At 47.0% G+C, this 24,451-nt stretch overlaps 1 protein-coding gene across 3 annotated transcripts in view; it reads right to left on the reverse strand.

The window, feature by feature from the left end:
• Window positions 1-3,289: 3,289 nt before the first annotated feature.
• Window positions 3,290-24,451, reverse strand: part of DICER1 (dicer 1, ribonuclease III) — a 73,533-nt gene continuing 52,371 nt past the window's right edge. For all 3 annotated transcript variants that reach the window (XM_030319890.1, XM_030319888.1, XM_030319889.1), the window contains 10 exons: window positions 23,682-23,864; window positions 23,296-23,401; window positions 22,706-22,881; window positions 20,967-21,750; window positions 17,401-17,556; window positions 13,412-14,300; window positions 11,293-11,561; window positions 8,460-8,622; window positions 8,292-8,367; window positions 3,290-7,935 (listed from right to left, as the gene is read on the reverse strand). In XM_030319890.1, the coding sequence (XP_030175750.1) occupies window positions 7,770-7,935; window positions 8,292-8,367; window positions 8,460-8,622; window positions 11,293-11,561; window positions 13,412-14,300; window positions 17,401-17,556; window positions 20,967-21,750; window positions 22,706-22,881; window positions 23,296-23,401; window positions 23,682-23,864 (2,968 nt within the window). In that variant the 3' untranslated portion in view covers window positions 3,290-7,769. The remainder of the gene's footprint in view (window positions 7,936-8,291; window positions 8,368-8,459; window positions 8,623-11,292; window positions 11,562-13,411; window positions 14,301-17,400; window positions 17,557-20,966; window positions 21,751-22,705; window positions 22,882-23,295; window positions 23,402-23,681; window positions 23,865-24,451) is intronic.

Here is a 24,451-nt window from a genome sequence, read left to right on the forward strand (position 1 = left end):
GTGTCCCAAATGTGTCAGAATGACCAGGGGACCTAGCCTTCACCCAAGACTATGACAATATTTAGGAACGCCAGGTCCTAGTCTCTTTGGAGAAAATATTGTAAAAAGCACGGATGTTCCCCACTCTGTGCCCACGGCCACCTCCCTCCTGACCCGCACAGCACGTCTCCTGAGGGATCACGGACGTCTACGGACAGCAGATGGAGAACACGGCAGCACTGAGCCGACACTGGCATCTAGCGAGGTTCTACTGTGGTCCAGAAGCATTTGGGACTTGGGACGCGTAGTGGTGGTGAGGACACAGTCCTTTGCATCCCTGTAGCTCATAGACACGGGGGGCAGTGGCAGGGACCAAAGCACAGGCACAGGCTGAGGGTGGTGGGAAGGAGGTGCCCGGCTAGGTCTGCAAGGCAGGAGGGCAGTGCTGGAGGAGTAGAGGTGGCGGGGAGGGCCAGGACCGTTTCAGGCTGAGCCAATGACACAGGACAAGGCCTCTCTCAAAGCTGCAGACTTGGGATTACTGGGAAGACAATAGCCATCCACCCGAGACGGGCAGGGTGCACCCCTCTGAGGAAGGCAAACTTCACTTCTCCGTGCCTCACTGTCCCCGTCTGCAAAAGGGGGGCTGCGGCAGTAACAATGAGCATTGGTTGTGGGCTCATGACGTGTGGGGCACCGCGCCCAGCAATGTACACAACCTGCCACTGAATCCAAACGATGCCCTTCCTCATGGTAGAGGCAAGGGCGTGAGGCCAGGAGGGCTAAACCACTTAGCCAAAGTCACGCGGTGCTGGGAACCAGGCGGGCTGAGTCCGGATCTCAGTTAGAATCTCTGTGCTTTCCTGCCCTCCAGTAGCAGTCACGTCCATACTTGTGGTGAGGAGTAAGTGGCATGAAACGAATAAAACATGTAGCACAGATCAGGCGTTTAGTATATGTTCAGTAAACCTTCGCTGTCATGGGCCCACAGGCCCTGTAAGGAAGGCTTGAGGCCAATGTGTTTTGCAATTCAGAACGTTTCAAGAGAGTCAAAGGCAACCCACAAGAGGGGAGGATAGATTTGCAAATCACAAATCTGGTCAGGGCTTAATATCCCAGAATACATAAAGAACTCTTACAACTCACCACCACCACGAAAACCGATTCAAAAACGGACCAAGCACCTGAACAGACATTTCTCCAAAGAAGTTAAAACAAATGGCCAGCAAGCACACGAACAGATGCTCAACAGCACTAATAATTAGGGAAATGCAAATCAATACTATGAGACGCCACCTCATATCCGTTAGCATAGGTGTTATAAAACCACCAACCAACCAGAGAAACAAAAAAACCCTGAAAGCAAGTGCTGGTGAAGATGCGGAGAAACCGGAACCCTGATGCACTGCTGAGGACAATGTAAAACGGGGCAGCTGCGGTGGAAAACGGTAAGGCAGTCTCTCAAAAAATTAAACACGGGGGGCGCCTGGGTGGCGCAGTCGGTTAAGCGTCCGACTTCAGCCAGGTCACGATCTCGCGGTCCGTGAGTTCGAGCCCCGCGTCGGGCTCTGGGCTGATGGCTCAGAGCCTGGAGCCTGTTTCCGATTCTGTGTCTCCCTCTCTCTCTGCCCCTCCCCCGTTCATGCTCTGTCTCTCTCTGTCCCAAAAATAAATAAACGTGGAAAAAAAAATTAAAAAAAAAAAAATTAAACACGGAATTACTGTTATGAGCTAGCAATCCCACGTCCGGGTGTACACGCCGAAGAACCGGAAAGCAGGAATGCAGGGCGTGTGGGCACCAGTACCAAAGCACCATTATTCACAACAGCTGAATGGCGGAGGCAACCCAGACGCCCATCGGCAGATGAATGGGTAAGCAAAACGCGGTGTTAATATACAGAATGGAATACTATGCAGCCTTAAAAGGGAAGGGAGTTCTGAACCTGCTCCAACACGGATGGACCTTAAGGACCTTATGCTGAATGGAATGAAGTCAGATGCCAAAGGGCAAATGCTGTCTGATTCTACTCAGAGGAGAAGAGTCAAATCCGGAGACTCAAAGTAGAATGGGGGATGCCAGGGGCTGGCGGAAGGAGGGGAAGGGAAGTTAGTGTTTCACGGATACAAAGCTCCAGTGTGGGACGAAGAAAAAGTTCTGGAGATGGATGGCGGTGACGGCTGTACGACAGCGGGTTGTACGCCGAACAACGGCAAAAACGGGAAAGTTTTATGCGTGATTTGCCACAAAAAGAAGAAAGAAAAAGATCGAAGGGTCGTTCCCGCATTGCCTTGCAGGCAGCTTAGAAAGCGAGCTCTTGGCCCGCACCCCTACCGTGAGTGCACCTCCCTTGCTCCTGGCGTCTTCGCAAGGACAAGTCTGTTTACAACCCAGCCGGCTGTGAACCGGCATCCGCCAGCCCATCTAAAGCACGCGTCATGTTATGCCGATGGATCCGCAGAAAGAAAACATTTCACGTCCATCTGGATTCTTTTCACGCACATCACGACCTGCAAACCGATATGCTCGGCCCGGCTGTGTTCTCTGTTGCAAGCCAGGGGAGGGCAGGGTCACGGTGGCAGGAAGGGGCGGTGGGACCGGACCGATGCTCGGCCTGAACTAGCCAGTGATTTCTGGGCCGTGACACCGGCACGCACACGCACGTGGCCCTTAACCAAACTCCTCAGAATGAAAATACACAGGCTTTTTCTCCTTTCGTTTAGAGAAGGTGGAAGGAAGGGAAAAGTTAGGGATTAAACTTTTCACAAAGGAAAACTAAGATTTTTTTTTTCTCGTTCTGAGAAACTTATACTTACCGTCTTGTTCCTACAGCCAAATCATTTCTAGTAGTCCTTAGTTTACCGAGTTACAAAAAGATCGGGTCAAATCTTGGAATCACAGAATTCTTGCACAGCCAACAATAAATATCAGGAGTACGTTCTAAAGACAGAGAAGCTGAACCACTTGGTTTCAGAATAATCAAATTCACTTAAGGAACGTGGCAAATGTATCACATGATAACCCAGGACTCGGAACACATTCAATGTGGCAGAATTTCAGAAAAACACACTGGTTAGGATTTAAATCTCGAAAAGAAAAAGACAACTGTTACTATGCCACCCCACAAGTCAGCGTGAAGCAGAGCTCGGGAGACAGGCCTTTCATCTTATGAAAATGTGCATTTTCATAGGACCAGGGAATTAACACACTTCACGGGTCCTTTTTGCTACAACTATTTTAAGTTTTATCACCCGCTTGAACCGAATCAAAACGAATCAAAACGAGAAAAGAAAAAGAAAGAAGGACACAAAATGAACAGACCATAACTTTATTGGAGATTGACTCTGCTACAATTATTACAAAAGGAAACAACTAAAGGGAACTGGGACCCATAAGGTGCACTGCGTTATTTCTGCAGCATGGTGACCGTATGAATGAATTACATCATGTTCCTTAAAAACAGCTGCAGCATGTGATGGTGAATATGTTATTGTCATTCAAATCATGTTAGTTTTTCTCGATTTTAGTCATTTTCCTTCACTCTATTTACAGCAGAAAAAGCCAGAGATTCTACTTGGGGTTCACCTTTGCATTTCTGCTATGTAACCCTGCTGATGCAGTGAATTCTGAGTGCCTCTGTAGGATTGAAAGTGTCTGTGGTTGACGTCCAAATGAAAATGGACTGGGGAAAAAAAAAAAAAAAAAGACCAATCAATCAATGACTAAAATATATTTACAAGTTAGTTCTGAAAGACCATTTTCACTGCGAGTGGAGAATACAACAGTCTCGATGTAAATTCCCGTGATATTGCTACCAGGGTCTCCAACAACTGTTAAAAGATCACTTTAATATTCTTGGTCTTAAACATTATCTTAGAAACTTCTCATGTACAATATAAAATAAAGAAATTTATTTGGAAAGAACTGAATTCCCGAAAAGTAATCAGCGGCTGAAAAAATAGACCTATTCAAACGCAATCAAAACGACCGTACAGGTTGATGGACGCGACACGAGTCTCTCTTCCGCAGAGAGCACGGGCTGGGTTGAGGGCTCCGACATTAATTTCAGATGCAGTTTAAATAAAGGTATCCAGGGTCTCAGCTTGGTGGCTTAACTTTTGTGTGAAAGGATTCGGTACCCTAGCAGAGGAAGGTAGAAGGTTTGAAATCAACCGGGCCTGAAGACGGAACGAACCGTGGTCGGTCTGGGATTCGACTCTTCTCTGCACCCCGCAGTCCCCGCAGAGCACCCCGGGGGAGAAGGATGGCAAAGAGCCCACTGCTGGGTGAGCGGTCGCATCTGGGAACTGAACCCACAGAAGCAAAGCGGCCTCAAGTCTCTTGCTCTTTAGGCAGGGCAGTCTGAATCTCTCTGAGGGCCAGCTATTATTAAGAATGTTAAAATATTAGTATTTTTAAGAGATAATTACAGGAGTGTTAGAGGTCATTCTAGATTTCATCACTTCACATGACGTTAAAGGAAAACCGAAAAAAAAAAAAGAGTAACAAATACGTTTAAAACATACTTAAGAGTTCAGTGAACAGATCTTTGTCATACACAAACAGTAAGAAATGCCACAGACAAAAAAAAAAAAAAAAAATGACCTATTTAAGTTGTGCGAGTATATGACACATTGCAGGCATTATAATCATCTTTTTCAAATCCGGCAAATCAAAACAGCAGCGAGGCCAAACCACATTTTTTTTTTTTTTCCTCTCCGTGAAGCAGATTTTCCTTGAAATGAGGTAAAGCATGGTACCAAGTGCAAGGCTTCTCTGTGCTACACGAACAGAACGGAGGGGGGACAAAGCTATTACAAAACGCAGCATAGTTAGGACCGTGGAAAGGAGATCACGAGAGAAAGGAAAAATCTGTACAACGAAGGTTCGTCCCCACTAACCTCCACACAATCATCGGAAGGAGCTTCTGCAGCTGCTTCTTCAGGACACCCCCCGACCCCCCGCCCTGCCCCGCACACACGTGCCCGTGGCGCCCCCCCCCCCCCCCGTGCCCTCGGCTCGCGGGGCTTCCGTTACATTCGCTCTCACAGTGCAATCACAGGAACAAAGGGATGACACACGCGGGTGGCAAGTGGGGCGACAGAGAGTGATTTTCCTCCTTAATTGATGGATGCAAAACATTTCAACAAGCTAAACTGGGGGGTCGGGGGGGGGTGGACTTTAGAGCATTAAAAATCAGCAGCACGAAAGCGTTCGTAACCCATCTCATTTGTCTAACTCGAGTTTTTATTTTTTGACTTCGTAAACCAGGGGATCACAGAATCCGTCCGAGTGTGAGTCACAGATCAAAATTAGCTATCTGTCTCCAACAACAGAAAAATGGAATAGCGAAAGGTTGCTGTTGAGAAAACATTTTGAATGGTAGCAGGAAATTTGAACCCCTGAGAATGTATGACCTAATCATATCCGAGTCTGAACTTTTTAGTTTTAACAAAAAATACTCTTCTTAAGGTTACAAAATATATTGAGGCATTTTTCTCCCAACGGGAATTGTAACTGTGAAACAATCTGGTTTTGGTGCCAGGAGGCGAGAGAATCCCTTAACGCTGGGATTAGTGCATTAGACGCAATGCAAAGCCCTGGGCTCCCGGCATCAGGTAGTTTATAAATTAAGAAGAGATTTGTGATATAACGTTATCACAAAATCACCCTCACAAGTACAATTCACATCCAGCCTTACTTGTCAATTATACACGTTTACAGTTAATATAATTCAAGAGTTGCTTGGTTTTCACTTGCTAGGAGATCTGACACTGAGGTTTTATTTTAAAAAACCGAATAGAAAGCGAAGGTTCCAAATCGGAAAGAAGTATTTTCAAAAGGAGTCTACCCAAATCAATTTGCTCAAAGACACACTGAATAATTTAGATGGCAATTGAAATTTAAGACCGGAGACAACGAATAACATTGGAGAAGCTTAACATCCCCCTCCAACTCAGGTCTCCTTAGAAAGTGGAGCTGACCGTTTTCCCTGCGCACGCGTGCAGAGAGAGGTGTTTCTCTGGGGGGGGGGGGGGGGTGCAGATAAAGCAAGAAATACAGTATCTGAGTGTATTTGAAAACAAAAACGCAGCATTACATGAAGCATCAAGTTCAGGATGATGTGCTGGAAAACATTAGACACCTCTGCTCGGCTTTCTTAAACTTCAAGCATAATTAACAGAGCAAATTGCAGCAAACCTCTACTGGTGTGTCGGTGGGAGTGCAGGACTGACCCGCAGCTTTTCAAAAGGTAAATTAAGAGGTATTATAGTTACAGTGCAAAAAAAAAAAAGGAAAAAAAAAATTAAAATTTCAAGCATAATACATAAACATAGCACCAAACACGGGAAAAATGCATGCAAAAGAAAAGAAAAACTGAGGTATTTAAGTGAAGAGTGCCTACAGGTCTAATTAAAGAAACTTCGGCAAATGCCTAAAAATGTTTTTTTTTTTCTTTTTTTTCCTTTTCCAAAGATGGAAAGAATGAGTTTATCTAAATTAATGACCTAAATCACAGATGTATCAAAATTACGGCAGTTTATCACAAACGTTACACTTCCATGGCATTAACAGCACGGCTTTGGTAGGTGAGATCTGCATGCAACACTGTGAAAAGTACAGTAAGACATTGACGTGAGAAGAGACTAACGGTAAAGGTGCTTTGTTTTGCTTCTTTAAATAAGTAACCAATCACTTATAAAATCTGCAGCATATTTTAGGTGTGATATGTCTAAAGGTTATCTTGTTAGAGCAACAGCCTACAGGGCAAAACTCTTTGCCACAATTTCCATCAGTGGAGCTACCTAGCAGGAGGTTTTTAGTAAAACTGGGTATTTAGCCAAAGATCCTTTTTATTATGGTGCTTAGAAAAAATCCAGAGACTACATATCTATTCTGGTTTTCAAGATGCCTTCAGGACACATACGACAGAAACGCTAATATAATCCTGTAATAAGTCACAACCACACTAGTGAGTTGCAAGTATCACACGGTCTCGACATCTTAAATGCATAATAAAATGAAGGGAATGTAAAATAGTTTGTTCCAAAAGGATCGGAAATCAAAAGGACATCCATGAGGGCTTTACTTTTAAGGCGAGAACCTTTTTCTATGCAAGACTACGTGGCATGAGAAAACGAAAATTTGATTCGCCAACGTGCCAGCCAACGTTAATGAAAAACGTGTCCCTTACTATATATTAAGTGCAACGGCGACCGGGAGACATCATCTTACATGACAGGGCATGGAAAGAAAGGACGGTGCGGGCACTCTTCTCCTCTGGCAAACCGCACCATTCTCCTGGGCGCATGGGCCACCGGGGGACCCGTGCCGGCGCCCACGCTGAGGAGGGGAGGACGCCCCACGGAATCCAGGGGCCGTCTCAGCTGTAAAGCTCCTTGGCCTCCTACCACTAAGCGAAGCTGACAGAAATGAAACTAGGTTAACACAAAAACAAAAACAAAAACCCCAAACAAAAAGAGAACTGCCGATAATTATTTTGAACACTTGCCAAATGTCATCATTAAAGCACTCTTGTGATCTGAACAAAGCGGAAGTGAGGAAAGAAGACGAGATTGTGTTTGCGCAAAAAACTAAAACTACAGTTAGCTCCAAAATTTTTATACATATGTTAAATGTTTTATTCTGTAATCTAGCTTGTTATCAAACAACCTTTAAATTCTGCCTTCGATTCATTCCGCTCACTACCGACTTGAAATCACCCTTGTCAATTTCAATGGTTTTCCCCTTAATTCTGCTTTTTTTGTGTTTTTCACTTTAAAAAGGGGCTTCAGCTGTTGGGAACCTGAGGTTGATTGGCTTTGAGGCTGCGGAGGGCTCTTCTTGCTGCCGCGGACTTGGCAATCCTGTAGCTTCGGCCGACGCCTTTAAATTTCCCCTTCCCCACCACTTCCACCGTGACTCTGACCTTGCCGTCGTACGTTCTCTCAGCCGGGCTGCGAAGAAACCAAACAGCTTGTATCAGAAGTCAGAACTATTTATTATGATTGTCAATCAGCACTGAGCACGCACTCGGGGGGGGGGGGGGTGTGTGCAAGCCGACAGCACACAAGGAAACGTGCAGCGCACGGGGGCGCGTACCCCGACAGACGGGGCTGCGTCTCGCTTTTAACGCGGCGTTACTCTATGAAAGCAAAAGGGAAAGTCAATCAGACTACAAATATAAAGTGCAGAGCGCATGCCCCAGTGTAAACATTTTTCAGAATCATGAGTTTATGACATCTCTGACAACTCCCCCCCCCGACCCTCGTCTTCAAGCAACTTAATTTTTTCCATGCACGTTCTGCCTCACCTAAATTTGGCAGTTTCTGGTTCCATTTCAAGCAATTCTCGCACAGGGGAGCGGGGCACATTTGCCGAAAATTTTTCTGTAATCAAAACGAAAGAACAGCGTGCGTGATATCCTTGTCATTCTTTTTTAAGGATGATTTTGTTTCTTTCCAAGGGGAGCGAACGGTACCTATCAGCGGCCGCATCATAGGATAGTACACCTGCCAGACCATCTCCAGGGACATCCCACTATCCATGTAAATGGCACCAGCAAGTGACTCGAAAATGTCCCCCATGGCCTTTGGAACTTCAATATCCTCTTCTTTCTCTTCGTCCTCCTCAGACCTCCTGAGCTATTTACACAGAGAAAAGTGATGTGTAAGCAAAAAAGACCATCTTTAAAGGCGTTCCACAGAAGTGCGTTTCTTTTCTCAGCAAGGACTCTTACTGTATCTTTAACAAGGGTAACACCACCAACCATTTGGGGCAACCACCTACTACACTGTAACAGGTTCTTCATAAACATTGTCTTACCTAAAAAAAAGATTTTTCCAACTTCTCAAAGAAAAAAAACAAAAACAACTCCCTTCCCCATTCAGTATTATTCTATACTCAGCAAAGGGAAAAAAGAGTACTTCTAAATGAAAACAAAATCAACTTTAACACAAAATTAGAAATAGTTAATGAACGTATGAAAAAAATTTTCAAATCCACTCTTCATCAAAGAACTTCATCTTAAAACATTTCTACCCCCTAGCGGCTTGGCAAGGATTAGGCAGAATACTAATCCGTACAGCACGGGCAAGGGTTGTGTAAGTTACTTTGGGGAGAAGTTACCACTTTTTGCCAGGGAAATTCTACTAGAAGACAGATTTCTCCAAGCTCCCTTTTTATTAAACCCCTTAGTACACACTGCCTATTAAGAGTACCTGACACGTATTCAAATTAATGTAATGAAAAATTATGAATATACTAATGCCTTTTAAAAGTTCAAAATTCTTTGAACAGGAATTCCATCTCTAGGAATTTATCTGAAAAAGGTACTGGATACATTTGCCACACCTATGTTTATTAAAAGCCCTAAGTAAAAACAACCTAAATATCTAGGCACAACGGACTGTTTAAATACATTCCATTAGAGCTATATGCACAACTGTGCAGCTACTGAAAGTTGTAATGCCACTGGATACGTGGAAAGGTGTCCTCGATACATTAAGTGAAAAAAAACACATTGTGGTATACTGTGCATAATATAATGGCACTTTATATTTCATGTACGTTTATGTTTATACGCGTTAGCAATAAAACATCACAGACCGTTAAGTCTGGTTATCTCTAAGGGAGCATATTTGCGTAACTTTAATCTTCCTTTTGCTTATTTGTATTTTATAAAATAAACACAAATCACTTGTGAGAAACAAAAAAAGAGGTGAGGTTTTTTTTAAATTTCTAGATGGACTGTTTAGCCACACAGAGCTCTATATAAACCACTTGTAATGCTGACTCTTGGGAAAACAAGATACTTACTGTTGGTACATCATGGTTTTGAGGTAGAAAGGAATTTTAAAACTTACTGAGTTTAATTCTCTCCTTTCACAAAAGAAGAAACCGAGGCCCGGAGAGGTGGAGAGACTTTAAGATCCAGCAGGAAGTCAGAAAAGCCAGACCACTGACATTTCTAAACACTTTTTATGACTCCTGATACATACGTTTATGTAAACAAAGGTCAGGAAAAGAGGGGACACAACAGAACCGGCCTGGCCCACTGTCGTCAAAAACGGCTGAAATCGAAGTTTGGCCAGTGCCTCAAATTCTAAGCTTAAACGCTTCTGAAGAACGAGACCAGAAGTCCTCCTGAGAACACAGGGGCTGGTCCTAAGTCCTGGTCCCACTGCTAGCTGTGCTCCAACTCGGACCATTCACCCTGGACGAGTACCCGCCGGGGAACGTGGATTCCCCTCCGGCACACGCTCTGTAGTGTTTACAGGCTCTGACACTTCCCTTGCGGCCACACCTCCAATTCCTTTCACAGCAAGTCAAAGGAAATGCACTGCTCCCCAGCCAAGGTTTGGGGCAATTAAAAGAAGGGAAGGTGCAGATCACCGAAGGAACAATTAAAACGGCCACCAGAAGGCCGCCCACATTTCCTGCCGCCTTACAAGAAAGCTACAAAAGTAAGAGAAACAAAGGAATCAGGACGTGCAGAACAGGACCCGAGAGTGCTCTCCTGGGAACACACAGGCCTGCGGAAGGATGGCAGCGAAGGATCAGAGAGGGGAAAGATGGAAGTGAGATCCTTTGCTACAAAACTTCAAAACAGCCCGGAACACGTGAAAATGAGCTCCATCACGGAAGAACCTCGGGCTGAACTCAGGCCAGAAGCCTCCCAAATGCCACCGGCTAGAATCTCAGAAGGCTGGTTTTTTTTTTTTTTTTTTTTTTCCAACGTTTATTTATTTTTGGGACAGAGAGAGACAGAGCATGAACGGGGGAGGGGCAGAGAGAGAGGGAGACACAGAATCGGAAACAGGCTCCAGGCTCTGAGCCATCAGCCCAGAGCCCGACGCGGGGCTCGAACTCACGGACCGCGAGATCGTGACCTGGCTGAAGTCGGACGCTTAACCGACTGCGCCACCCAGGCGCCCCTCAGAAGGCTGGTTTTTAAGCGAGTTCTCCTATTTTCAAGCAGCAGCAGCAGCAGCAGCAGCAGCAGAACAGACACACGTTTGTGACGCTTACCTGACAAAGCATCAGCGAACCTTTCTGACCCCTTCGAACAAGCAAAGGCAGAATAAACCGCACGAGCCCTAAGGTTCACGCTGGCTTCGGGCAGGGGAGGCCGGGGCGGCCCGATCCGACCCGGCCCCAGGCCCCGGCCGCTTCCCTCCCCCGAAGGTCCACGCGCGGCCCCGCGGGCGCGGTCAAGGGTAAAGGGCCCACGGGAGCGCGCGCGGCTGTCACCTCCGTCCGTCCGGAGACGGGAGCGCCCGCGGCGGGCTGGCTGCCGGCGGCGCCTCACTCACCTCCGAGTCCATGCCCTGCATCTCGTTCTTCTCCAGCTGGAACTGCACGAAGTCGTCGATGACGTGGAAGAGCTCGGGGGAGACGGCTTTGAAGTACTTGTGGTAGTCGTACTTGACCGCCAGCGACGCGAATATGGTGTTGTTGACCAGCGCGGACCGCAGGTCGGTCAGGACGCCCGGGGAGTGCTGCCGCGGGTCTTCGTAAAGGTGCTTGGTTATGAGGTAGTCCAAAATCGCATCTCCCAGGAACTCCAGGCGCTGGTAACAATCTGCGGGCGGCCCAGGGCGCAGCCGTCAGCTCGCGCCTTCCCGCGCGGTAACCCGCACGGTAACCCGCAGCGCGCGTGCGCGCGCGGGGCCCCAGACCCACCGCAGCCGGGCCTGGCTGGGCTTCGCGAAGTTCACACGTCCGCTCCAGTGACAAGCCGTGTGACGTGCCACACTTACTAAAGCCTCTGGCAATTCAATCTGGCCAAGAAAGCGTATTTCGTATCTACAAACTGGGGGTCCTAAAAGCCTACGGTGGCCCAAAGAGCGCTGCGCGAGGGGACCCACACTGGCCAGGGGGCCCCAGCAGGGCGGCCCCCCCAACCCCCACCCCGGGGGCGCAGGGCTGGCCAGGCGGGTGCTGAGCGCCACCGAAGCGGCGGCAGCCTCGCTCCCGCGCCGGCGGTCTGGGGCCAGTCGTGCCCTGCCCCACGCACCCCTCTGCCCCGCCTGCTCTTCCCCCCCCCCCCCCCCCCCCGCCCGCGCACTGCGTGCTCCCGGCGCTGATCCCCACGCACCCTGTGTTCCCCGTGCTCTGAGCCCGTGCAACCCCGAACCCTGCGCTCTGCCCCTGTGCACCCCGTGTTCCCCAAGCTCTGCCCCCGTGTAACTCTCACACAGTGTGCTCTTCACCCAGCGCTCTGGCCCCACTCCGGAGTGTGTACTCGGCCGCCCTGCCTCTCCACTCCTGGGTCACAACAGCCACCCAGGAGGCCAGCCAGTATACTAGAAAACCCCCTTCTCTGCCTGCGCCAAGAACTGCGGAGTTTGACCCGAACAAGGGGCCGGAGAAAGGAGAGTTGAGGCCGTGCGCAAAGACCCGAGGCACCACGGGTCGGCTGCCCACACCGGAGAAGGCCCCCAGCCTGGGGCCGGCACCCCTATCTCCTCACCATGCCCAGCAGGACCCGCGCAAGCCAGGAGGCTGGGGCAGGGACAGATGGGGCGGCGCGTCCTGGACACCTGGAGCTCCGAGGCAGGGCCCCTCACTCCTCAGAGGGCAGGAGGGACCATCGGCTTCTGCACAAAGAGAAACAGCCCTCCGTGCTGTCGGTCCTTCCGGTTCAGGGCCAGATCGGTTTTTACTTTTTGGCTTTGCGCTTTTCTGATCATCTTAACCTTTATTGTTTTCCTTAATACAGACTCTCTGCTCTGCTCTGGGATTCCAGATTCAAGCACTTACTACTCGAATACAGAAAAAAGTGCACAGGCTTTTCACAAGCTGAAGCTGACAGCAGTTCCAGGCACCTAATCTCCCTTCTAATCTGATGGCCCGGGCGCCTACTAAATAGAAGAGGAAAACCTGGGGCGCAGTGCAGTGCCGAGTGGGAGACGGCAGCAAGAGCGAGAGCAAGAGCAAGGGTAATGACGCCCTCCCGGAAAAAGTTCCTTTTCATCGGCTCATCTTTAGATCCAAAGGGACCTTAAGAAAGGGAGGGGCCTTTCCGTTCAGGAAGAACCGTAAAAAGATGTGACAGTTCATCCAGAATGTATGAATGAATCAAGAACCAAAACCAGCACTGAACAGGCAGCAGAGAGCCACCGGGGGAAGATTCAAATGGGAAAAACACCACAGAATACGAGGGCTCAAACTCCCCCGTGCGGCACGTCTACGCGAGCGCGTAAGGAGGGCCAGGCCGCCAGCTGCCAAGGATAAGGCGCAGGGCTCCCAGAAAGCAGAGGAAAATAAAGCCGCCTTCGTTTTTCTCTTGCTCCCTCCCTCCACCGTGCACGTTAAGCACCAAGCCTGTACATGCGTAGGACGCTTTTCTCTAACGGGGCCCAAGTAACGCACGCAGTTAACGCAAGGTGGCCGTTTCAGAGAAACGGAGTGCGGGCTGGGGCTTCTTACCAGTGATAGTATTGTAGTGGTAGGAGGCATGTGTAAAAGCTTGCAGAAGGTAAGCCTTGTTCTTGAACCTGTAGTTGATTTTCTTCTCAAAATTCTCAAAACCCGATATCAGGTGATTCAGTGTTTTATCTGCGTCCGGATGATCAAACATGCATCGTGGTGGAATCTTCAAACAACCGTACTCCAAGTCTTTCAGGACGGAGGAGCGCGGGCCGGCCACCGAGGCGGCGGCCCGGCTCCCTGAAAGGGCCTTTTGTTGGCTGTTGAAATTCTCCCTGGCGGGGCACATGGCCTTTTCCCGATCAGTCCTTTTAATTACCGGGAGCACCTTGAGCCCCAAGGAGCAGAGGAACAGCTGGGCAGCCCTCTCCCCGCAGCTGGTCAAATAGCAGCCCAGCAGGGCCTCCACACAGTCGGCTATGCTTTTGTCCGCGATGCACTGCTCGGTGTGCAAGTCGTAAGAGATGGACTGTTTCCCTGTGTCGACACCACAGTTCTCTTCCGACGGATTCCAGAACCCCACCACAAAGTCATCCTCTTCGACGGCTTTGCTGGGATCCAGGTAGCACATGGCATCCCAAGAGCTATAGTCGAAGTCCTCGAAATCTGAGGAGAATGGCATGCTACCCAAGGAGGATTTTTTGGGCATTTTCCATTCGTATGCAGAATCAGTGGCTGAGAGAGGAGAAAGAGAAATTTTCTTTACGAAAGCTCCTGATCCCATTAGCATGTTATCTATGAATTTGATATGTTCCTGATCATACTCCAGGAAATCATCTTCGTCGTCGGCGTCCTCCTTTGGAACCTTCCACGTCAGATCCTCCCCCTCCTCGTCGTCCTCCTCAAAGTCCTGGTCCAGTTTGCCATTAGCCAACATGCAGTCTTTTGTCTGAAACGACGGGGAATGGGGAAGGAGGGGAGACATAGCTGCTGTTTTTAAAAGGGTTTGAAACTCAATAAAAGCAAGGGTTGTGGATAATTTCAAATGACAACCACAAATACTAAAAGGCAACTTTAAAATCACGGCCATTTGTTTTCAATTAACATAAAATAAGTTATTTAATCATATAAACAAAGTAAAACATGTTCTTTGAATGTTCATTTTCTAAGTTATAAAATGACCTTTAGCCAGTATGAAGCTTTAAGTTAAGGATTTCTGTACATGGATATAAAGTTAAAATTAATGTCCGCGAGGCACGACTGCAGCTAAGGAGGCTTACTCCAGCAGACACACAATAAAAGCACTCACATGCCGATCACAGAGGTCTTCAATTTTGCTGACAAAGTTTTAAAATGTTTCGAAAAGATTTTCAAATTAATAAAATCAAAGTCCAGATGCAGAGAAAGCATTATCTGTGCAATGAAGAGTATAAATACACGAAAAAAGATCAACTGCTTTAAAAATCTGTAGAATATTAAAAATCGGCAATAGGGGTTCATGGGAAAGTTCTGTCCCCGCTTTCCACTGCAAATCAAAGTACATTTGCTATAATGTAAAACTGGATTGCTCTGCTTGAAAACTAAAAGTGATCACTGAACTAAGCTACGAATTTGGGAAATTATGCTTTTCCCCTCCACCGTGCTACAGTAATCAGAGGAACAGATTATAGCATAACTGACAAAAACAGAAGAAAATTTAGACTAACATGAAACACAACAATCCAATTTCTGTCAGAAGATCTTTGCTAATTCCAATTTCTTTGGCAAAAGCTTATTTGTGAATGACAACCTTAATAATGGGCTAGGATTCAGTAATGATGTAACTTTTTTGCAATGCTAAGAGATGCCAAATTTCTGTTGCGCAAGAAATAAAAAAAATAAAATAAAAAGACTTTCCTTTCCTTTGGGGCGAAAGGCAGGAGAGTTTGCTTCAATTTTGATAGCAACAACTTTCCAGAGATTTCCTGACAAAAGTTTTCAAACCTTGTCAAGTATTTTTTAAATACTGCAAATATTTCATTTTAAGTCGGACTCAAAAGGGACAGTGTAGTTGTTTGAAAATAAAGACGAGTAGTGAGCCAATGTAGATATGTATGTATCTACAACAACATACCTGAATTTTTTTTTTTTTTTTAATAAAAAAAGTTTGTAAAACGTTTTCAAGGTTACGGAAGAATATGAGAAAAAACTATAGTGGCAGACCTCTAGGAACTACTTCCTGCAAAAAGCCCTGTACTCTTCCGAGGTAACATGAGCTGTTTTGACTACTGTTTGGTCCTTGCACTAAAAAAAGGCAAACTGCCATTAAAACAAAAAATCAGAGTGAAAAAACGTTTCATTAAATAGAATCTTCGTATATCTTCAGTAAGATGCTCCTATAGTCTGAAATTGGCAATGTACACACACCAGCCCCAAAGACTGGGTTTTATCACAAATAAAGCACAGTTCTTTAATGCCTCTGGGTTTCAGTTTCTCCATCTGCGAAATAGCGGGGTCCGACCTCCCTAAATAAGAACACTTCAGGCTCTTCAGAAAAAATGCCAGCATAAAACTCTTTTCGCTTCCAGTTCAAGTCAACCTTCTACCTGAGTTATTACCCTCTGCACTCGCATGCAAAGGTTTCTCTTAAACCTACGTGGGGAGGAGCGAGGCGGGTGAAGCAGGAATGCACACGCTCTCCTGTGTCTGTTTCAGTAAGCATAAATTACTAAGTGAAAATACAAACAGGATCTTTAATATATTCCAAAAGTCACGGTGCCAGGTCATCAGAAATGTTAAGGAAAATAAGAAATGTCTGTTCTAACTTAAAACAAAATTTTTTTTAATCAAAAGGACTTGTCAATGTCACCTTGATGCTAATTTTTTTTAAAGAGCCGATTATATTATGAACCTACTTACAAGGCAGAATAATTATCACTGGAACGTTTTTCATAGATATGCAATATTTTCTCTAAAGTTCTCAAAATCTACATATTTTCCTCTAAGGTTCCACCCATTTCTAAATCAGGAATGAATATAATTTTTCTAACCCAACTTGCATTAAAATATTCTGATGCTCTTCTCCAGAGGAGGTCAATTTCTGTAAGACACTGAAATCATCTCAAATACTGCACGAGTTAAAAATATACTCAATGAAGAGATAAAAATCAAAACAGGGTCGCAGAGCATCAGGCCTGGAAATATTTGAGCCCAGGAACCGGGACGTGCGTGTCAGAAAGAAGACGCGAAGAGCACATATTTAGGAGGCATAATCTGTGAAAGAAACAGTATTCTCAGTGTTGGCCTGGAGGAAAAATGAAGTAACAACAATCTAGTTTCTCATTAATGCAAAATAAATGTCCAAGAAAGCAAAGTGCCAGAGAGATCGCCTTTGAGTTTGGAAGAGGCGCTCTCGTTCCCCAGCCGCGCACCACGGGGAGGGACCGACCGCTCTGCCGGCTCACGAGCCCTCCGAGGTGCCCTCTGGTGGCCTTCAAGACGAGACAAAATGACAAAATGAAGCCGCTGCGGCTAATACTTGGTCGTCTCAAGTCCCTGGCAAAATTTAAACTGTTTCCAAAAAACTACAACCTTTAGGTTTTTTTTTTTTTTTTTTTTTTTTTTTTTTTTTTTTTAGTTCACTAGAGAAGGCCTAGTCCTCACTGAGAAATCCCTGAACTACAAAGCAAGGCTTTACTGAAATTAATGACTTCATAGATAGGAGATCACAGACCACTGAAGAGTCATTTTATTGAACAGAGCTAAGGGTCTGTCCTCAATTGTAATACAGGGTAACGAAGTGAAATATTATGGAGTTTTGTTTTCTTCTTTTTCAGAGTCACAACATCATATACCTCTGGAAAAGGAAGATGATACAATTGTCCCCCCCCCCCCTCAAAAATATCTAACACTGTTTCTGAATTCAATGCAGAGACAGTCTCCTTAGAGAAATTAACACATCAAATTCCTACTCTATTACAAATATGCCACGGAAAAGAAACAAAAAATTAAGAGAACAAAATTCTCCCCGTTCACCAAAGTAGAAGTCCTTCCAGTTACCAAAAACTTACCATTTCATCTTTTTCCCATTTATCTGTATTACTTTTGTCTTGGTTTACTACATAACCAGGAGGAAGCCAATTCACAGGGGGATCAAATATGGACACCACCATGCGGCTGGGCAGTCCCTTCTTTTTTCCAAGCCGATACAGATTACAGTTGCTGACCTTTAGCAGAAAAAACGTGTAAGACACTTATCCATAAATGCCCACTGCTGGAGTTCACACCAGGCAAATAAACACATTTTTAGTTAAATGTTCGTATCACCACAACTGGTCATCAATTATAAAGAACGTACAGGTTTTCTGCCTATCCACGGTAAGAAATTTTACGTGCCCATGTATTCTACAACCTTTAGTGTTGTTAGATGAATACTTCTGGATATAAAAACACAGATCAGAAAAAACTAATACGCAAATTCCCTATAAAGTCAGAACGAACAATTCACAATTTCAAACTTTAAAAAAAAAAACACAACCTGATGATATCAAATGCAAACTGCCAACTGGGACTATCAGAATAGAAAAGAATCCCTGTAAAGCATCTAAAGTGTCACAATATTCGTAATGAAATAAATGGGGGGAAATGCCACAGACTCTAGCTATGTAAGTGGAAACTGGCACCGAGTAAATGCAGCTAAAATCATTTTATACTCCTAAGCCACAAATGACATTTTTGTTCAATCATTTGAAAACACAGCAAAAGGTACTAACTCCACGTTTATTCACATCAATAAAACAGCTTCATTGTTTGCCCTGTGCTGTGTTTTTCCTACAGACCCCATGTCCTCCCTAACTCACTCACTCGTTAACATTTCTACCTAGAGACGTCTAGTAAAAACCTGGCAACAAGGATCTAGAACGGTCCACGCCATACGCATTTTCTATAAACCAGGTTCCTTTCTACTAAGTACTTCACGAGCCCTTTCTCTGGGGAACTCGGGACCGCTGAACAGGTACCCACATCCCTGACAGAAGAGTCAGAAAACTGGGGGACTGCTAGTCCCTGCAGGCGACACAGCTGGGGGGGGGCGGGGGGAACCGGTGTCTGCAGGTGACGCTCACTACGTGAGGCATGCTGTCAGAAACGTAAGGGCTCTGATAAACGCTAGCATCCTTTTCCAGAGTCGGAGAATCACAGCATCACAGCCGGCAACAGGAGGACGGAGACGGCGATCCCACCACTCAGACGGCACGGGTGGCAGGACGGAACGGGAAGAGAGAACTAGAGGCCATTCGACAAGCGGGGGGAGGGCCGTGAGAGAGGAACAACAGCGGGGGTGCGTGCGTGGAGTCGCGCGAAGACCGGCGAGGGGCTCAGGCCTGGTCAGGACACCAGACCGGGCTGAGGGAATAACGATGATCTCTACTGGAAGCAAGGAGCCAAAGCTGTCCGGGCAGACGCAGAGATGCTATTTTGGAAACGTACGCTGATTTCTTCCTTACCTAACAGAGTCCATGTGCTATCGCTTTATACCGATTCTCAGCCTCTGATATTTTGTTCCTACAACCACCTTCTTGGTGACCCCATTTGTTCTGACAGCTTTGATTATCACTCTCATGAAGACTATTCGCCCAAGCCATAGTTCAGTCCTAAATTCTCAACGATCCCAACGTTTCACTTCATTTTCCACGAGGTCCGAAAACCCTAATCCTCACCCCGATCCCTCCATTTGTGCTCCTCCCACCAAGAGCGCCGCCACGGCCCCAGCCTACACAAGGGCACCCCGGCATCACGGCTCTCCCTGCCCCCCAATCACACGGAGGGGCAGTGAGAAGGGCGGTGGAAGGAACGGGTTCTCGCTTCCGACGCCCTCCCGACTGGTAAGTGAAGTAACCTTACGCCAACCAAAAGCAAGCTCTCCAGGCAGGAGTCTCCCCACCTGCAAAATGGAGGCGTGTTATCCAGCCCCCAGGGGCTCAGCGAGAAGAGTAAACGAGGTCTGTAAAACGCTCAGTGTAGTGTCCGGTGTTACAGAGTGACATCGGAGGTAGGGGAGTGTGACGGTGAAGAGCACGGTCTCTGAAGCCGCACTGTCTGGGCTCCGCCACGTACTTGGCACGTGACCCTGGGGCAAGCTAACACCTCCCACCTCAGGATCCTCGTCTACAGAAGAGGGATAATAAAAGTGTATACAATTATACATAAAATCTAAAAAATGTAATAAAAGTGGGGCGCCTGGGTGGCTCCGTCGGTCGAGCGTCCGACTTCGGCTCAGGTCATGATCTCGCAGTGTGTGGGTTCGAGCCCCGCGTCGGGCTCTGTGCCGACAGCTCGGAGCCCGGAGCCTGCTTCGGATTCTGTGTCTCCCCTTCTGTCTGCCCCTCCCCTGCTCGTGCTCTATCTCTGTTTCTCAATAATAAATAAACATTAAACATTTTTTTTTTAAATGTAATAAAAGTATGCAGAATTTAATTAGGCGACTGATACAACACATAAGGCTGCAAAAGTAGCGTCTGGCTGGAGGAAACGCTTAGGAAGTGTGAGCTTCAACTCTCATTCCCCCCGAACTACTACTCGCCTCGGTCCTGTCCTCACTGCTGGAACTCGAGAACCATCCCCTACTCTGCCTGCTTACACTCTGCAAAAGCCCAGCCGATCGCCCCGCTCGGTCTGGCTTTGCGCTTGGACTCAGGCCGCACTCTGCTACCAGAGCGATCACGTACAAGCAGCGCTTCCAGAACGGTAAGAGTCCCTGACGCGAAAAGTGCCCCCGACATCCCAAACACGTGCAAACTCCTGGGCCCAGCCTTGAACATCTTCCACGACAGAGCTTCCCACACCTGCCCTTTTACCCTTTCCTCTGCCTGCTGCCACAGTTGGGTCACTGAGTGCTGCCGACGCGCCCTGCCGTCTGTTCACTGTTTACACACTAGGTGCCAGTGCACCTCCTGCACGAACGCCTTCTCCTCCCAGCGACGGTCCTTCTCTCTGAGCGTCCGGGGCAATGAGCAGCTTTGTAAGTTACACGTCAAGCACGGACGTGTTGCCCTGTGACACCTCTTTTATCATCGTTTAAACATTTTACCTTCGCCGCTTCCCTTCCTGAAATCTTAATTCCCGCTGGCGTGGGGTCACACCCTTCCTCTGGGCTCTCGGTCCCCTGCGTGCTCGGAGTTCAGGCGTCACCCCCTTTATGCTGGGGAGTCACCGAGCTCCCCTCCCTTCCTCACTCTCCAAAAACCCTGAAGACGAGCTCCTCCGCACAAGACCTGTGTTTTCTCCAGGTCCGGATGCCTTGTGTGCCAGACGGCATTCTCCCAGATAAACTTTTCTCTCCACTGAAATTAAAGCGCGAGCACCCTCCCCCCCAAACAACCACGCCTCGTACCTCTTCACACCCCCTGGGGACCCAGCGAGCACACGTATTCTCGCAAACGGTCCCATCAGAGCTGAATTTCCATCCATCCACAAGGCACACACAGATCAGCTGACGCCCCAAACCTTGGGGGCTTCATCAGGGAAAGGCAGCCTCCCGTCTGAGCGATCCCTCGTCCTCTGAAACCAGCCGGCGCGTGACCCCATGTCCTAGGCACGCCGAATGCTTACTCTGAGTGAGAAACACGGTATTTCTTACCTTTTTGCTTCTCATATAGGAAAGGCGGCCCTCGTGCGCATCAGGGTAAGTGCAAAACAGGTACGTGGTGATGGCATGCTTTAGAAAGGAGTCACCAAGCATTTCAAGCCGCTCCAGGTTAAACCCATCGCTAGCATTTGAAAGGGTCAAAGCCTGCAGAATGAGTCCAGGGTTCGGGCCAAGAGTCCTCGAGGAGTAGCCGGGACAAGGGCTCTGCGCAGAAGCCCTCCCGTCCCGGGGCGCGGGAACAGCTTCGTTAGTACCGGGCGTCGTGGCCGCTGCGGGACTTCCATCTGAGGTAGATGTGTTAGCATTTCCATCAAGGTATTTGTTACTCAGGAGAGTACATTCATCGCTGGGCTTGGGCTGGTTCTCGTAACTGTATAAATTCTGAATGGGATATGAGGTAGTTGGTTGTACAGGTATTTCCTGCTTGTAGTAACTCAGCTGATTTCCTTGGCAAAAGTCTCTGTTCGCTAAATCGCAACTGCCATTGGCAAGGTTTTTATTGTACGAAAGACCGTTGGTCGCCATGAGATCTGTCGAAGCTTCGATCTGGAGCTTACCGGGTGACTCACCGAAGAGCGTTCTGCAGTTCACAGACATTTGGTCGTGATTTTCTAGAGAGGAGGTTCTAGTAGCACCTTGACGTGCAGCATTTTCAGGGACTACAATTGTGCTGTGCTTACAGTAATTATCGTTTTCAGCCCAAGAGGAGCTAGCAATTGAGATGAAGGACTTGCTGTCGATAGATTTCTTCCACCCGAAGTCTAGGTTGGGGTATCTGCAAAGACATTTTTATGACTTCATCAGACCCTTCAAAAGGGCGAGGTTCAGAGCAAGAACAACGTCAACGGCATAAATAAGTAAAATAACGATCCCTCCAAACGAGCTCCCACTTTGGAGGAGAAACAAGTCCCCGAGGCAGAAATCACCATATCGGAATTCTGCCCCGAGTACGTCAGGCAGCGGGACGTGGCTCCCTGCACCGCTTTAATCCGCCGCCCGACAGCAAGCGCGGGGTGGGGGCGACGCGCGGGGTTGGCAACAGGACCCGGAGCCACCGTCTGGGCTGGGATCCCAGGCCCTCCGGCTAACGAGCTTGTGATTTACGGAACCTCTCTGCGCCCCGGCTTCCCACACTCGGAAGAGGGCGGACCACTCCTACCCCATAGGGCTGTCCTAGTGATTAAATGACCCAAGACAGGCCACGGCATCTGAGCCAGTGTTTGACGCCGAGGTAAGTACTCAGCAAATGCAGCTGTGACTACTACTGTCCTGTTTTAAGATTCCTTAATCCCTGGAACCACTGTGGTCTCCACAATTGGGTAACCGAAATTAATCTGAGTGGTTAAGCCAATAATTTCCTTAGAACGTGGAAACTTTCCTAGCAGGAAGAGAAAAAGACAAAAAACATCTTGAGGCAATTGCCATTTAATATAGACTTGATTTTACAGAAGAGGAAGTGGTCTTCCAATGTCAGCAGGGCAACAAAGAACTGTTTCCGTTTTTGCTCTGACCGCCATCGCTGAAGGAGGAACGACCCCCTTCTCCCTGCGCAACTTCACAAGAACGTAGGAACCAAAGGATGCATTTATTTCATGTATGAGACATCCGTGCTTTCTTTTTAAGCTTTTAAGAACTGTCTTATATAAAATTAAAATCGGAACTTAATTCAGTTCTTTTGCAAACAGGCTTCCATAACCCCGCGCTCCTTCCGGCTGACGGCACAGGCATACCTAAAATCCACAGGAAGTGATCGGACTCCCACGCCAGCGTCGCTGGCCGTTTGGGCTCTTAGCTCCTCTGCGGTCAGAAGGCAGTGAAGGCGGTAGAGTATGCTAGGGAGACAGACTGCTTTTCTCCACAGTGATGCTGGAATCGGATGTATAGCACAGAGCTCTGGAACCAGGATCTTTGAATAAGCAAAAATGTGGACAAATATAAAGCAAACACACAAAAGAATAAAAAATTAAAGACCAATTTCACTAATGGATAAAGACAAAAATCACGAATATTAATGAAGTCTTACTTCTAAAAACAATCCCTTTTAAGGCTTAAGGCTTAAGGCTGCATGGGATTTAATCTAGGATTTATAAGGATGAATCGAATTTTGCCAGTGGACCAAGTATCAAAGGAAACCCATCATATTTCCAAAAAGCCATTCAAATACAGGTTCACACACGGTATTAGCTAAAACATGACAAAGCCTAAGTGTTGGGGATCTTCCAAAAACTTCCTAAGTCACTCAGTTCAACCTGCTGATAAAGAAGTCAAACCTAACATTTCAAAATAGTAAATGATGCTACAGTAATAGTGAACACATTACCTGTTTATTCTGCAGACTTTCCCACTTGGCTTTTCTCTTCTCAGCACTGCTTAGAGGAAGGGCTTTCCCCTTCTGATTCAAATGGCGAGGTGTCAAAAGATTAAGTCTGTAGGAATTTCAAAATATTTTTATCAAACAAAAAGAAGTATCCCCCCCACCCCGACCCTTCACAGGGGTTCTCTAGCTCAGTGTGCCTACAAATCACCTGAAGAGCTCATTTAAACTGAGGACTCCTGGACCCCACCCTGGGCAGTTCTCTGTGCAAAGAATCTCCCGGTTTCAGAGTTACAGGCAGGCAGTGGGACAGTGACCCCCTATGGTTGTCTGCCGACCTCTGCAAATAGTGCCTCAGGTGACAGTCAAATGCCATCTCTGAAACCCCTTACCTCGAAGATGTGTGGTCCACATCCAGCAGTGGCTGGTTGAGATTGGTCAGATCAAGGTTATACTTTGTTTTATAATATTCTGCAAAGGTTTCATACTCAGGGGAAGGAAATTTACTCAGTGGGGTAAGATCAGTGTATACATCAGCTACATAAAATCGATGAGGCTGATCAAAATTACGGTATCTAAAAAAGAAAAGCAATACATTTGAGGCAACTATTCTCAACGCGTGTTTTTAATATGAAAATGCAAATTATGATTTTAAAGTTCAAAGATTAAAAACAAATAGTGTTGATGAACACTTCAATTCCAAATAATATATTTCAAGTGGGTGTAAGATGAACACTATGTTTATATTAAGTAAAAATCGCTTCTCCATTCCACCCTACTAACGTTATGGTTAACCTCCTTCTAAAGATCTCCGATCACTCTGATTAACACATGAAAGCTACATGACACCTTTAAATCTCTCTTAGTTTCACTAATATATACGGGGCAGAGCACTTTCAATATCCTACCAACCGAGTGAGCAAGCACTCTGCATTACAAACAGGCTACACATGAAAGGTGCCTGCCACATACATGCATGAAGGCACCACTCATGGTATTAACAGTCTGATGACAGCTGACATTTAAAACAGGACTTTAAGGGGCGCCCAGGTGTCTCAGCCGGTTAAGCGTCGGACTTCGGCTCCGGTCATGAGCTCCCAGTTCGTGGGTTCGAGCCCCGTGTTGGGCTCTGTGCTGACAGCTCGGAGCCTGGAGCCTGCTT

Source organism: Lynx canadensis, chromosome B3 (assembly GCF_007474595.2).
Source record: "Lynx canadensis isolate LIC74 chromosome B3, mLynCan4.pri.v2, whole genome shotgun sequence".
Classification (NCBI taxonomy): domain Eukaryota; kingdom Metazoa; phylum Chordata; class Mammalia; order Carnivora; family Felidae; genus Lynx; species Lynx canadensis.